General features: G+C 33.9%; 8 protein-coding genes across 8 annotated transcripts; 2 read left to right on the top strand and 6 right to left on the bottom strand.

Annotated features, from left to right (window-relative positions):
• Positions 1-140: 140 nt before the first annotated feature.
• WICANDRAFT_64364 (uncharacterized protein) lies at positions 141-449 on the bottom strand (the record flags this gene model as incomplete). Its single annotated transcript, XM_019183719.1, has 1 exon — positions 141-449. One exon carries the CDS (start codon positions 447-449, stop codon positions 141-143), a length of 309 nt encoding a protein of 102 aa, XP_019037431.1.
• Positions 450-1,010: 561 nt separating this feature from the next.
• On the bottom strand, positions 1,011-2,516 carry WICANDRAFT_85307 (uncharacterized protein; the record flags this gene model as incomplete). Its single annotated transcript, XM_019185875.1, has 1 exon — positions 1,011-2,516. One exon carries the CDS (start codon positions 2,514-2,516, stop codon positions 1,011-1,013), a length of 1,506 nt encoding a protein of 501 aa, XP_019037430.1.
• Positions 2,517-3,513: 997 nt separating this feature from the next.
• EXG1 (glucan 1,3-beta-glucosidase) lies at positions 3,514-4,797 on the bottom strand (the record flags this gene model as incomplete). The annotated part of the gene is made up of 1 exon (XM_019185874.1): positions 3,514-4,797. The coding sequence occupies one exon, from the start codon at positions 4,795-4,797 to the stop codon at positions 3,514-3,516; it is 1,284 nt and encodes a 427-aa protein (XP_019037429.1).
• A 1,752-nt stretch (positions 4,798-6,549) lies between these two features.
• On the bottom strand, positions 6,550-8,841 carry WICANDRAFT_64361 (alpha,alpha-trehalase; the record flags this gene model as incomplete). Its single annotated transcript, XM_019183718.1, has 1 exon — positions 6,550-8,841. The coding sequence occupies one exon, from the start codon at positions 8,839-8,841 to the stop codon at positions 6,550-6,552; it is 2,292 nt and encodes a 763-aa protein (XP_019037428.1).
• Positions 8,842-9,491: 650 nt separating this feature from the next.
• Positions 9,492-10,130, top strand: YRB1 (Ran GTPase-binding protein YRB1; the record flags this gene model as incomplete). The annotated part of the gene is made up of 1 exon (XM_019185873.1): positions 9,492-10,130. One exon carries the CDS (start codon positions 9,492-9,494, stop codon positions 10,128-10,130), a length of 639 nt encoding a protein of 212 aa, XP_019037427.1.
• An 84-nt stretch (positions 10,131-10,214) lies between these two features.
• Positions 10,215-11,027, bottom strand: RER2 (ditrans,polycis-polyprenyl diphosphate synthase; the record flags this gene model as incomplete). Its single annotated transcript, XM_019182084.1, has 1 exon — positions 10,215-11,027. The coding sequence occupies one exon, from the start codon at positions 11,025-11,027 to the stop codon at positions 10,215-10,217; it is 813 nt and encodes a 270-aa protein (XP_019037426.1).
• Positions 11,028-11,235: 208 nt separating this feature from the next.
• On the top strand, positions 11,236-12,672 carry COQ1 (trans-hexaprenyltranstransferase; the record flags this gene model as incomplete). The annotated part of the gene is made up of 1 exon (XM_019182107.1): positions 11,236-12,672. The coding sequence occupies one exon, from the start codon at positions 11,236-11,238 to the stop codon at positions 12,670-12,672; it is 1,437 nt and encodes a 478-aa protein (XP_019037425.1).
• A 138-nt stretch (positions 12,673-12,810) lies between these two features.
• WICANDRAFT_64357 (uncharacterized protein) lies at positions 12,811-13,434 on the bottom strand (the record flags this gene model as incomplete). Its single annotated transcript, XM_019183717.1, has 1 exon — positions 12,811-13,434. The coding sequence occupies one exon, from the start codon at positions 13,432-13,434 to the stop codon at positions 12,811-12,813; it is 624 nt and encodes a 207-aa protein (XP_019037424.1).
• Positions 13,435-13,922: the final 488 nt, after the last annotated feature.

Raw genomic sequence — 13,922 nt, 5'->3', positions numbered from 1 at the left:
AAAATTTCTTTGTTTGAGTTTGGGTAGGTATATATGTTGATGGATATAAAAATGGTAATGAACGTCCTGAGTTAGTATGATTAATGTATTGGATATTTGTAGATTGTTTAGAAAAAAAGAATAGCTGTATGGGCTTATGACTAATTATTCACTTCATGATAAATATCATCCCGTATCACATCAATAACAACTATTCTCTTTGGTGATCTTGGTTCCTCTTCAGCATTTCTTGGAGAGTCTATTAATGATTCTTCATCCTTTTCAGAGTATGGCTGTTCATGACAATTGTATAATTTGATGAATAAGAAAACTATAGTTATTGAAAATGATAAAATAACCATCACTATAAAGAACAATAAACTGATGATTAGGAGGGATGATGATAGTTCATTTGATGATATTAAATCATCTTTGTATAATGAGGACAAATAGTCGGTTAATGTTTGCATCTTTATTTGTTGATTTTGTAAGATGGACTGATATGAAACTTTTCTCGTATAGGTGGATTATATCACTTGTTTTATACTGGTATATTATAGTGATTATGGATATTTTAAAAGTATCCGACTAGCAAAAAAGGTTGCCCTCTTGATATGGAAAGTGAAAGTATCGAACAAGATGTCTTTTTTGCTTTGAAAGATGGTGATTTTATAATTTCCATTCAGATTAATAAGACGCATCTAATTTATTCAGTATGCGTCGGATATTATGGACAACGCTGGTTTGAAACAGAATGCGACACGGCTTGCGATGGCAGACACGCGACTGCTTTAAACGAAGAAAATATTGGATTATTACAATTAAATTGGTGATTTAATACGCTTATTACCATCCAATTGAGTGCTCTTTCTATTGTTTATTCTGTCTAACTATTGTCTATTCCATCCTTATTGTTTCGGCTTGATCTCGTTTAATCCTCAACTTCGAGATATTGCCGTTCCCGAACTTGCCAAATACAATTTGAACCCTGAAAAGGAACTAAATCAATACAAAGACGTTCATATATTACTTCAATCATCGTCAGCCAAATTCACATGAATGGCCTTGATCTGTGTATATACATCAACTCCACTCTCCCCTAATTCTCTTCCAATACCACTCATCTTATATCCTCCAAAACTGGCCCTAATATCCTCATCATTTGAAGAATTGATCCAAACTGTACCAGCTTTTAATCCTTTACCAAATTTATGGGCTTTCTTAATATCTTTGGTGAAAACTGCAGAGCCTAACCCATATTGAGTGTTATTTGCCTTGGATAATGCATCTTTATAACCTTTAAATTTAGTTATTGTAACAACTGGTCCAAAGATCTCCTCTTGGAATAATCTTGAATCAACTGGAACATCTAAAAACACTGTTGGATTTAAAAACCATCCATTATGCTTTGAATAGATTGCTTTATCACCCAATTCTAATTTCTCCAAATGTTCTTCATCTTCACCAATTTTAACATATTCTAAAACTCTATCCAATTGAACCTTGGAAATTAATGGTCCAACAGTAGTTTTAGAATCAAATGGATCTCCAGTAATCCAATTTTCCAAAACATATTGCTTGAATTTAACCAAAAACTCATCATAAACATCTTCTTCAACAAGAATTCTTGAATTTGCTGTACAATTTTGTCCAGTATTATAATAAATTCCTAAACTACTCCATTTAACAGCCTCTTTCAAATTAGCATCGTTGAAAACAACACTTGGAGATTTCCCACCACATTCTAAAGTAACAGCTTTTAAATTTGATGTGGCCAATTTTTGAATAATTTTACCCACATTAGTTGAACCTGTAAATGCAACTTTATCAATATCTTCATGTTTAGCGATTGCACTACCAGCAATTGGACCTAACCCACTAACAATGTTAATCACACCAGGTGGGAATCCAGCTTTTTTAACCAATTGACCAAAATATAATAAAGATAATGGAGTATTTTCAGCAGATTTAATAACAACTGTATTACCTGCAGCTATGGCACTTTGGATTTTCCATGAAGCCATAGCTAATGGGTAATTCCATGGAACAATTTGTCCAACAACACCATAAGGTTCTTTAATTTCATAAACAAATTTATCATCAGAGATTGGAATGTATTTACCATTGATTTTATCAGCATAACCTGCGAAAAATTTGGTCAATTCAATAATTTGTTCTAAATCTCCTAAAGAGTTTGAATGATAAGGTTTACCTGCATCTAATGTATCAATTTTAGCTAAAATTTCCTTCTCTTCTTCAATTAATTGAGCTAGTTTATATAATAATTCGCCCTTTGCAGAACCTGATGTTTTGGACCAAACGTTTTCATAAGTTTCACGGGCAGATTTAACAGCTATATCAATATCTTGCTCATTTGCTGAATGGACTTTTGTGATTAATTCACCATTAGTTGGATTTATTGTACTGATTAATTCATCTGAATGACCTTCAACAAACTCATTGTTAATGAATAACCCAATTGGTTGTTTATATGATTCTCCTGTTGGTAATTGGATGTCAACGAATAGATCAGACATGGTTGATTGATTGATAATTGATCAATTGAATTGAAGTATGAGTAATAGGTTCCTTCTTCTCCTTTATTTATGTAAGATCGAGATCAAATGGAATACGTTTTTCATAAATATATTTCAACAATCACCAGCAATGGCATAATCGCAGCGTACTGGGGCCACAATTTCCCCAATGAGGAAGTTCGGTGCTTGTCGGCTTTTAGCTTCTGTTTTGGGAAATTACAGAATTGTGTCAAAATATTATGTAATTGCTTATGTAAAAAGTTTTTCCGAATTCGCGATGAAATTGACGCGACTGGTTCTGGAACCTTTTTCCTTGCGCAAGTGAAGGATGAACAATTCACATCAAAGGAGGGAAAAAGGGCAGAGCTGTGAGCAAATGTTGTGGAGGGATGATTGGTGGGAACAAAGTGTAGCTTGCTTTTTGAACTACGTGTAAGCTGAGCTATCAGGCTGTCTCTGGCCTTCTTATCCAGTGAAGCTATCTTGCTGCACTTTTGATTGTTTTAAGCCTCACGTTTATCTGTCCCAAACTGATATATAATTTTCAGGACATTTTGAAAAACAACATGTGGTGATGTTCCCTAGTGGAATTGAGTTTCATTCAAGTCAACAATAATGTGGGACAGATTGTACTACACAACTTCTTTTTGTTTTCAGGCGTGTATATCAAGCTAAACCATGTTTTTTTTGGATTTTCATCTTTTCTTTTTCACCTTTCCATTTTTGACAACTTCAATCACTTAAAGTGGTAATGATATTCGGTACTAGAACTGTGAAATCTACAGAAGTACAAAGTCTAAAATGAACAAGACCATCTACAAGAAAAACATAAACAAAATACCATGTACTAACCAACTAAAACCTGGAGCCTATAATGAAATAATAAAGGCTATGATTAAATGCCAACAACCTTCACGTATGAAACAGAATTAAAAAACTTTTTGACCTAATATACAAATAATATGACCATGAAAATAATAAACGTACTGGTGTGTGTTTAATCACATTGACCAGGATATTGTCTTGAATTTAATGGGGATGGGAAAATACCATAGTATGATAATTTTTGGAAATCCCATTCAAGAGTAGTTTCAGTTTTCCAAGTCCAAAAGATCCAACCAGATCTTTTTTCAAAAGCATCCAATTGAGCCTCGATATATCTTCTATAATTTGATTTTTTATCATCATCCCAAGTGGAAATATCTTGAGAACCTTGACATGAACCGATATAGTTTTGATTTTGTGAAGGATCATAATCAAAAGTTTGATCATAACGAGAACCACGACCAACACCATTTAACCATTTTGTACAATCAGTCATTGCAGCTGACCATTCACCACATAAATTCCAATGGTTTTCTTTAGTAGAGTTTGTACCCCAGTCACAGGCAACTTTAACATGTTCATCAACACTTCTTGATAATTCACCTGGAGAGAAAACTTGGTAATGATGATGATCAATAACAACATTCCAATAATCTGGAGTATGGAATTTATCATTGAAATAGTCCCAAGTTTGGAAAGCATCATGGATAATAACGTTTTGAGATGATCCAGTATTTCTCAAGTTATGATAACCTTGTTGCCAAAAGTCATTCAATTTACCCATATCCAAGACAGAACCTAAAGGTTCATTCAACAATTCAATACCAATAACAACATCACCATAATCTGAACCACCATATTTATTTGAAATGTATTGTAAAACATCCAATGCAACTTGAGTATTATCACCATTTTGGAATTCATAAGAATCTCTTAAACCTGAATTATCAAACCCATTTTGAGAACCTGGAGCACCATGTAAATCAATCCAAACTTTAATATCATACTTCTTAGCCCATTCTAAAGCTTGATCCAAATATGACTCTTGACCTTGAACATAAGGATCATTATCCAACAATTGGAATGCCCAGTAACCGATTGGAATACGAACAAAGTTTAAACCAGCACCTGCAATGCTTTGGAAATCAGCTTCAACAATCCATGAACTCCAATGTTGATCCAATCTTTCCTTAGCTAAATCCTTACCAAGGGCTTTGGTATAATGGTATTCATCAACAGGAACATCTTGACCTTGATTTTCAAAAGCTTCAAATAAAGAAGGAGTAATAAAAGGTTCTAAAACAAACCACCCACCTAAATTAACACCACGGATTTTATCATTTTGGTAATCCCAATAATCACCACGTTTATAAAATTGTGTTCCACCTCTTGAAGGGATAGGGTTTGCTAATGCTATAGAGAGCAATGAAGAAATGATAAAAGTTGAAATAAGCATCTTTAATATGGCTTATGGTATAAGGGATGAGATGGGAAAAGAATCAGATGAAACGAATGATCTGTCTCAGTAATATAATATGTATCCAAATCGTGAATTGGGATAATTATAAAAAGTGAATGTATTAATCAACTATCTCTCTTTCCCTCTTTGTACAACAGTGGGAAATTGGGCCACCCATAGATGGACTACAGAGGTGATAATTGATGGTTTTATATATGATTCGAAAAGTCGATGGTATTGGCCTTACCGGGTTTCAAGTTTAAAGTTGATAACGTCCGCATGAGGCTGCATGAGCTGTACATGTGGTTTCCATTTTTAAACGGGACATAAATAGAAAATAGATGGGAAATGGCATTGAACTAGGGAAGAAGAAGGTAATAATAGAATGGATAGAGTGGTGGTGGGAGAGAATTAGAGTGAAGTTGGTTGGTTTAGTGGTAGTTTGACTGTTTTATTCTCTTCACTTTTGCCCCCTATTCCATCACGTATTGCCCAAGGATCAATTTCAATTTACCTTTCTCCAAAAAGAGCAGCTATGAAAAATCAAATTCATGATGAGCCAGCGCTCTTGAGTGGTCGAGGACTAATATTACACGGCAGTTTGGTACACATTAATGCACTAGCAATTGATGGAGAAGGACGTGTCAATTGCTTTGGAGAAATTCACTTCTCCATACAAATGAAAGCTATTGTTGATCTTTTCTGAGGTCATGATGTTGGGATCAAATTTCACACGTAGAAACGCGAAAAAGTGTTTTAAAAGGTACGTGTGCCATGGGCATCAGAGCAAATGGCTGACAAGTTACAACTGACAACATGTCATGAGCTAGTTGCTAATTTCTACGTTGAAAGAGTTGAAATATTTGAAATAGAATTGAGCATAACTATCATGATAGCTGTGTAGTCTGTAGCTATGAATAGGTTTCACCTTCACTTTTCATTCAAATGCCTTACACCTTAACAGCGTACCTTCGGCCTGGGCCAATTGGACACTTACTTAATCGCCACACATACTCCCCTGATCTCATGATACTTCTCTAGGCTTTATACAAATGATCTGGATATATCACCATAACGATAGAGTGAACACGATGGTGCTTATGTCCTTTTACAGCGCGTGGGTAATGTTTACTACTCAAATTCAAAGGCATCTTTTCAAACGAGCAAAACGCATAGAAGAAAACTGTTGAGATCCTGTTGTTCAGTTGTGAGCACCCTAGTTTTATTCTCCCGTGATGGTGGTCACTGGTGGTGATGTTAATTGATTAGGGGAGTCTTTGTCTCGTTAGTACCTGGATAGTTGGGTACTAAAGGACCATTGAGAATGGCTGGTTAATAATAGTTATACCCTCTAGTCGAAACTTTATTTCACGAGAACCATAAACAACGGTTAAACACGTCCGTCGAAATATTATTTGCAAAAATAAACAACAGCTCAACTGTAGTTTATACACCGATCAGGTTGGATGTTATTCTGCTTTCGTACATGTTGTTGACTTTTTCGATTGATGATTTTCATAGAACATGTTTTCGATCTTATCATAACTATGGAGTATAAATAGATCTTCAAAAGTAAGACACATAGTATTTATGTCTTAAAAACGGCCTTGTTCGTATACATGATTTGTTTACCAAATTATTACACAACATGTTTAAATATATCAATTGTGTATATTTTTAAAAGTTTCGTTAACGTGTATAATCTCATCAAAATACTCATATGTGGTGTACTGTATACAGTAATTTCATCTAACTAGCTGCCCGGTTATTTAAATGACTTCTTCTTTCTTCCTTTTTAGCTTCCTCTTCAAAAGATCCTAGGGCAAATTGTCTTCTTTCATCTTCATCTTTAATATTTTTGAAAAAAACTCCTGGTGGTGTACAATAACCTAATGCTCTAATAGCATGCTTTGGTAAATAAGTTAAACCAACAACATAACTAGCATTGACCCAACCAAAACCTTCAGTGGCAACACCTTTAAAATCTGAACCTTGATTACCATATTCTGCAGTGACTCTATGAGGATCTGTTTGTCTTGTAACATCATATTTCTCAACAACAATACCATTATAATCAACAAATGCCTTAGTCATTAGATATAACCATCTATAAGCTAATCTTCTTGAAATGTTTTCATATCCATATTTAGCAAATCCAACCCATGCTAAAATTTGTTGTGGAGCCCAACCAAATGGATAATCCCATTGTCTACTTGGTCTATCTAATGAAATTTCACCTCTTGATTTTTCAGTACCTGCACTTAGCCCACCCAGTTGTTCAAAAATTTCAACAGATTTTGATAGTTTCAAAGCTTGTTCCTGAGATGCAACTCCTGACCATAATGACCAAAAAGTTGTTGCAGTTTCATAATTTGATTGTAATTTTAATTTAACATTATAATCAAAATATAATCCTTTTTCTTCATTCCATAGATATTTATCAATTGCTTCTTTTCTTTTAATTGCAGCTTCAATCCACTCTCTTGAATTATAAACTTCACCATGTAATAATTCATTTTTAAAAGAATCTTGGAAATAAGTTGCAATAATAAACCCAATATCTGTTTCATATTTATACAACAATGAATTCAAGTCAATAGTGGCCAAGTTTGCACAAATACCTTCTAATCTATAACTAGTATCATGACCACTTTCTCTAACTGCACGATCATGAGTGAAATAATCATCTAATGGAGGCTCTTTGATAGTCCCATCATTATAACGTTCTCTAAATTCTTCAATAGAGATGTTATATTTCAAGGCATATGAGCCTAAAACACTATCAAAATGTGAAGGTTCAGTCTCTGGTGGAATACCAACCCCATCTGGATGATAACAAGATAATCCAGTTTCTTCATCATATCTTGGAGATGCTGTCCATATGGTTTTATATTCTTTTATCGCAGCATTAGTAGCTCTATGTAATAGATCCATAGCTTCAGGATTTGATTTCCCACCCATCTTGTCAAAAATCTTTAAAGCCATATCTGTCAAGAATGGAGGTTGAGATCTGCATAGATAATATGATCTATTTGCATTTAAAATCTTACCATAATGATCGATTTCAAAAATGAAATGTTCAACCATACCACGAGCTAATTCTAATTTATTGTTGATTAATAAACCTAATGATTCCATATATGAATCCCATCCATACAATTCATTGAAACGACCACCTGGGACAACATAAGGAAACGAAACAAGACATTCCTCACCGGTTGATGGATCATGTGTTGTCTCCATGGCTAATGCTAATAAACCTGGTTTGTCATTAATAGATTTAACATATTCAGGGGTGATATCTTTTGGTAAATATTCAACTTCTAAATGTAAATCTGGCTGATTTTTAGAGGCGTTGATATAAAATTCATATTGATCTGGACAATTATAAGGGATATAAATTCTTGGATTTGATGGGATTTTAGTATCTTTAGCAAAAGTTGCAATACTGTTTGAATCTATTCTTCTTGTTAAATTTTTCCAAAATTGTGTAGAGATTAATCTTGATAATCTATCAACGGGGTTTTCATTTAACCTTGCCTCATCTAAAATCATTTGATTTCTTCCAAATCTTTTAGCAATAGTTAATTCTTGTAATAAATTTGACAACATATAAGTACCACGAACATCAATTTGATTATACCCATTTGAATTCATTGTCCCCAATTTTAAAACTTTTGGACCAGTGTCCTCGATGGTGATTTGAAAGTTTTTATCAGTATCTTCACTATCTAACAATTCTTGTAAAGTTCCATTAACATCACTAATAAAGAATCTCCGACCACGACCACCATTCATTAAACCAGCTTCATCTTGAGAACCACGTCTTTTCAAATCCGCTTTGATTTCATTTCTAAACTCATTTCTCAGAGTGGAACCATTTTCCACAATACTCATTGTACGAACCCTACCAGCTCTTGAATTTCTAGTTGCTTTTGAAGGATCAGTTTGAGGACCGTAGTAAACATCTGGATGAGAAAAGGGGTCATAGTCATCATTGGATGATTTACGACGAGAATGGTGACGGAACGGATTGTTCATTTTGAAAGTTGGGTCAGCCATTAGTTGATGTTGATGTTGTTTATTCGGATGATAATGGGGCAAAAACGAGTTATGTGACAGACTTGATGAGATCTGGGGGTGATGGAAGATGTGGGAGTTGCTGTGATTGGGATATTGTTTTGTGTGAATTGGCAGTGTTTAAACCAGTTGATTGTGGATTCAAAGAATAGTTGAATTGAGTCAACAGAGTAAACTTTCCTGGTTAAAAGTCTGTGATTTAATAATTCTTCATTTGATCATTTGACGACGTTTTGAAAGCAACTGATTTCACGAAAATGCCAACGAGCAGTCTGCCATTTGCTAAACTATGGATGACACGGGTCAGTAAGGGTGGTCACGTGACGGTGAATATTATATACTGAGGAATGAATGTAAAATATAGTTTACAGAATGATATTGTTATTCTAATGATTAATTATGTCATATTTATATACATTCAATCATCTAACATCTCTTTTAACAAACCATTTAACATTGTTTCAACCATTTTTTCCCTCTTCAACATTTTCCATTTTTTGCTTTGGAGAAAAAAAAAATTCAGAAAATTTTCGATCCAAAAAACAAAACAAAAACAATAACATCAACATTTTCAAGGTCAGAGATCCTTAAACCAATTCACCAATCAAGATATGTCTGACGCTAAAGAAGAAACCAAACCAGTTGCCACTGCCACTGAAGAAGCTAAGCCAACTGCTGCCACCACCCAAAACCCTCCAACTGCTAATGTCTTCTCCATGTTTGGTGGCGCTTCTAAAAAGAAGGAAGTGAAAGAAGATGATGAAGAGAAAAAAGATGAGAAAAAAGATGGTGAAGCTGCTGCTGAAGGTGATGATGCTCCAGAATCTCCAGATGTTCATTTCGAACCATTAGTCCATTTAGAAAAAGTTGATGTTAAAACAAATGAAGAAAATGAAGAAGTTTTATTTAAAGTTCGTGCTAAATTATTCAGATTCCATCCAGATTCAAAAGAATGGAAAGAAAGAGGTGTAGGTGATGTTAAATTCTTACAACATAAAGAAACTAAAAAAGTTCGTATCTTGATGAGAAGAGATAAAACTTTGAAAATTTGTGCAAATCATTTCATTAGTCCAGAATATCAATTAAAACCAAATGTTGGTTCTGATAGATCATGGGTTTATAACGTTACTGCTGATGTTTCTGAAGGTGAACCTGAAGCTCAAACTTTAGCCATTAGATTTGGTAATAAAGAAAATGCTGATAAATTCAAAGAAACTTTTGAAAAAGCTCAAGAATCAAACAAAAAATAAAGTATAACTCCATATAATTAATGTGCTCATAGAAATGAATGATAATGTAGAACTACAAGCTAAATCAATGATTAAGATTTTATTTTAATCCTGTTTATCCTCTTCGAAGTTTGTTTTGGATCGTTGTGAATAAGTTTTCCTAAAACTAAACTTGATTAAGATCCAAAGAATATGTAATGGTGTTAGATCAGGCCATAGAGTATCAACTAATTCAATTTCAACACCTTTTGAAACAACTTGCCATAATAAGAAATCACTCAACCTTGTAACACCACTTGTTCTAATTAATAGATCTAAAGGTGCTTGATCTTTAGTATATAAATTATCTTCAATCAATTGTTCATTAATCTGGTCTGATGGCAATTTAGACGATATTATTGATTTAATTGAATTTGTAATTTCATTTCTTGAAGTATATGGGAAACAAACATTTAATATAGCTCTTTTGTTATCCCTAGTCATTTCTTCAGCTTTATTCATAACTTTTAAAACATCATTAGGTAACAATGCCTTATCACCCAACACTTTAATCTTTATACCAAACTTCTCACACAATTCACCTTGTTGAACAATTTGAGTAAATCTTAATTTTGCCAATTCCATTAACCAATCAACTTCAAATTTATTTCTTTTAAAATTCTCAATTGAAAAAGCATACACAGTACAACTCTCCACACCACATTCATAACAAATCTCTAATATCTTGGCCATGCTTTCAAAACCTGCATTATGACCTTCTTTCAATTCTATCTTGTGCTTTTTAGCAAAACGTCTATTACCATCCATAACAAAACCAACATGTTTAGGTACTGGGCCCGTTATTATTATACGAGCAAGGAATTGCTTGACGAGGTCTTGGGTGTAGTTGAACCCGGGGAACGTAGTTAGCCAGTCCATTTTGCCTTAGAAAGAGTTCTTATTGGATGCTTTGAATAAGCTGATGGGTATTAATTGATTATGTTGTTATTTCAATTCGGTTCTTGGGCTTCACAGGGTAAATTTCCAATATGGCCTTTTTTTTTCATTCCTTGAAAAGATGGTAACCATTAATTAAACAAAAAAGGCAGCAACATTCAATTCAATCCAGAACGGGTTTCTATTTAGTATGCTAAGAGGTTTACAAAGAGTCAAGATACGCTCTGCTCACAATCATTCGCTAAGATGTTTCAATCGTTCTAAATCTAGCTGGACCACAGCTATAGAAACTGCAGCTAAATTAGTTACACCATCCATGATTTTAAAAGATCCAATCTCATTAGTCTCTCATGAAATGTCCCAATTGGCTTCGAATATCGGGACGTTGATAGGTTCGGGACATCCAACATTGAATAGAATTAGTGCATATTATTTTGAGAGTCAAGGGAAAAAAATTAGACCATTATTAGTGTTATTACTAAGTAGAGCACTTAGTGAAATCCCAATTGAAGAGAGAAATAGAATCAAGATTGATGATTTAGATATCCCTGAACAACCTGTTTATGAAGGTACGAAATCCCTTGGTGCTATTTTGAAAGAACAACATTCTCAGGGCCAAATATCTCCATTAAGAATATTACATGGTATTAATCCAAATATTATATTGGATCCATTAACAAAACCTCATGAAACATTGCCAGAGTTTGATTCGAAAAGAGGGATATTACCAAAACAAAGAAGATTGGCAGAAATCGTGGAGATGATTCATACTGCTTCATTATTACATGATGATGTTATTGATAATTCAGATTCAAGAAGAAATCGTCCAAGTGGGAATATTGCATTCAATAACAAGATGGCCGTGTTGGCTGGAGATTTCTTATTGGGTAGAGCTAGTGTATCCATTTCAAGATTAAGAAACCCAGAAGTTATTGAATTGTTGAGTACTTCAATTGCAAATTTAGTGGAGGGAGAATTTATGCAATTGAAAAATACTGTTTTCCAACCTGATGAGGATTTAATCGATGAGGATAAATTGATTCCAAAACCAACAGGGGCAATAGATACTACGGTCCATGAATATAGCGTTTCAGTTCCGTCGGGTCAAGGAATCACTCATGCTCAACAAGTTGATGCAGCATTTGAATATTATATCCACAAGACATATTTGAAAACCGCAGCGTTATTATCCAAATCATGCAGATCTGCAGCTATCCTAAGTGGTGCTAATGAAAATGTGATTGATAATTGTTATCAATTTGGTAGAAATGTTGGGTTATGTTTCCAAATGGTTGATGATATTTTGGATTATACTCAAACTTCAGAAAGTTTAGGGAAACCAGGTAATGCAGATTTGAAATTAGGATTAGCTACGGCTCCTATATTGTTTGCCTGGAGGGAGAATCCAGAATTGGGAGAATTGATTAAAAGAAAATTTAAACATGAAGGAGATGTGGAAATTGCAATGAAGGAAGTTTATAAACATGATGGATTAACTAAAACTAAACAAATGGCTGAAGATTATTGTCATAGGGCCTTGGAGAATTTGAGAAGTGTATTGCCTGAAAGTGATTCAAGAAGTGCATTGGAATTCTTGACTAATGCTATTGTAACAAGAAGTAAGTAAGAGTTATGATCCTGGTATGATAATAATGATTTGAAAAGGAAAAGCATGTATATATTAAGGCTAAATATATAAGAGAGTAGATATGGCATTATGAAGAGAATTTTGTAGTAATTGATGAGCTCTTGATTTCTATGCATGCTATATGTTTGTTGTACTTTGCCCTAGGGTAATGTTAAAACTTGGATTGTAAAAATATGGTAAATTGTCAATCCCCAAGATTCCGTATTCATAACTAACATCATTAATAGTTATTCCAGTTTTGCTAAATTCATTTAAAACTGAAGAATAATTTTGCCAATGATATTGTGGAATACTATAAACTAATTGATCCGTATTGGCACCACCATTGAAGAGTACTGACTTGAATAACCATTTCACTGGGAGTATCAAAGTTTCAAGAATACCAATATCAAGATATGTCATATATGATAAAATTGAAGTGATTCCAATAACAACACTTGAAGCAAACACTGTACAAATTTTCTCTGCAAACATCTTGTTATGTTTTTTCTGATTTGCACAAAAGGCACTCATGACAGCTATTGATCCTGAAGATACTGAATAAGTAAATAAAATGTTTGAGATGAGTCTAGCTTTTGAATTTGGTGATGATGGGGATTCTATTCCCTGTATATCATACAAAGAAGCTTCATAATCAGGAGGTGAGTTATTGAGGGTTTTCTGAGCATTGGAGACGTTTAGCAGTTGGTGTATATTTAAAACAGCATCAACAATTGGATTATTTGAGCTTCCCTCTAACATTTCACTAGGATGTGACCGAAGTTGATGGATGTTTATGGATCCATTGATTGATAAATTGGTGGGATCTAATTGTTTAGTAGCTGTGACCACTGAATAGAAACCCCCTAAAAGAAGTAAGCCAAAGAAGCTAGTGTGCATCTGGGTTAGGTGGGATTCTTATTGTTTTATTTTTTGACCTGGAGTTTAAAACTGGCTTCTGTTTTTCAATTGTTCAGTGAATATCAAATTTTTCAACAATAAACCGAAACAGCCAGACTGTGATATTTCAATTAGCTAGAAGTTGTATGGAAAAGCTGTTAGTGTTTAGCTCCTTAACCAAATCACCAGTGCCTACTACGTCAGTTAAAGTGTAACATTAAGGGTTTCTCCCCATACTTAACTCTATTATCCTCGAGAACATGATTATGTCCCAGGAGTTATCTGGATTCCATCGAACGACACAGAACAAATTAAACAGACACAATAACCAGTATATAAACAGACAAAGA

The sequence above is a fragment of the Wickerhamomyces anomalus genome, assembly GCF_001661255.1.
Source record: "Wickerhamomyces anomalus NRRL Y-366-8 unplaced genomic scaffold WICANscaffold_5, whole genome shotgun sequence".
In the NCBI taxonomy this organism is placed as follows: Eukaryota; Fungi; Ascomycota; class Saccharomycetes; order Phaffomycetales; family Wickerhamomycetaceae; genus Hansenula; species Hansenula anomala.
Note: the sequence above shows the minus strand (reverse complement) of the source record. Positions and strands in the feature narration are given on the sequence as shown.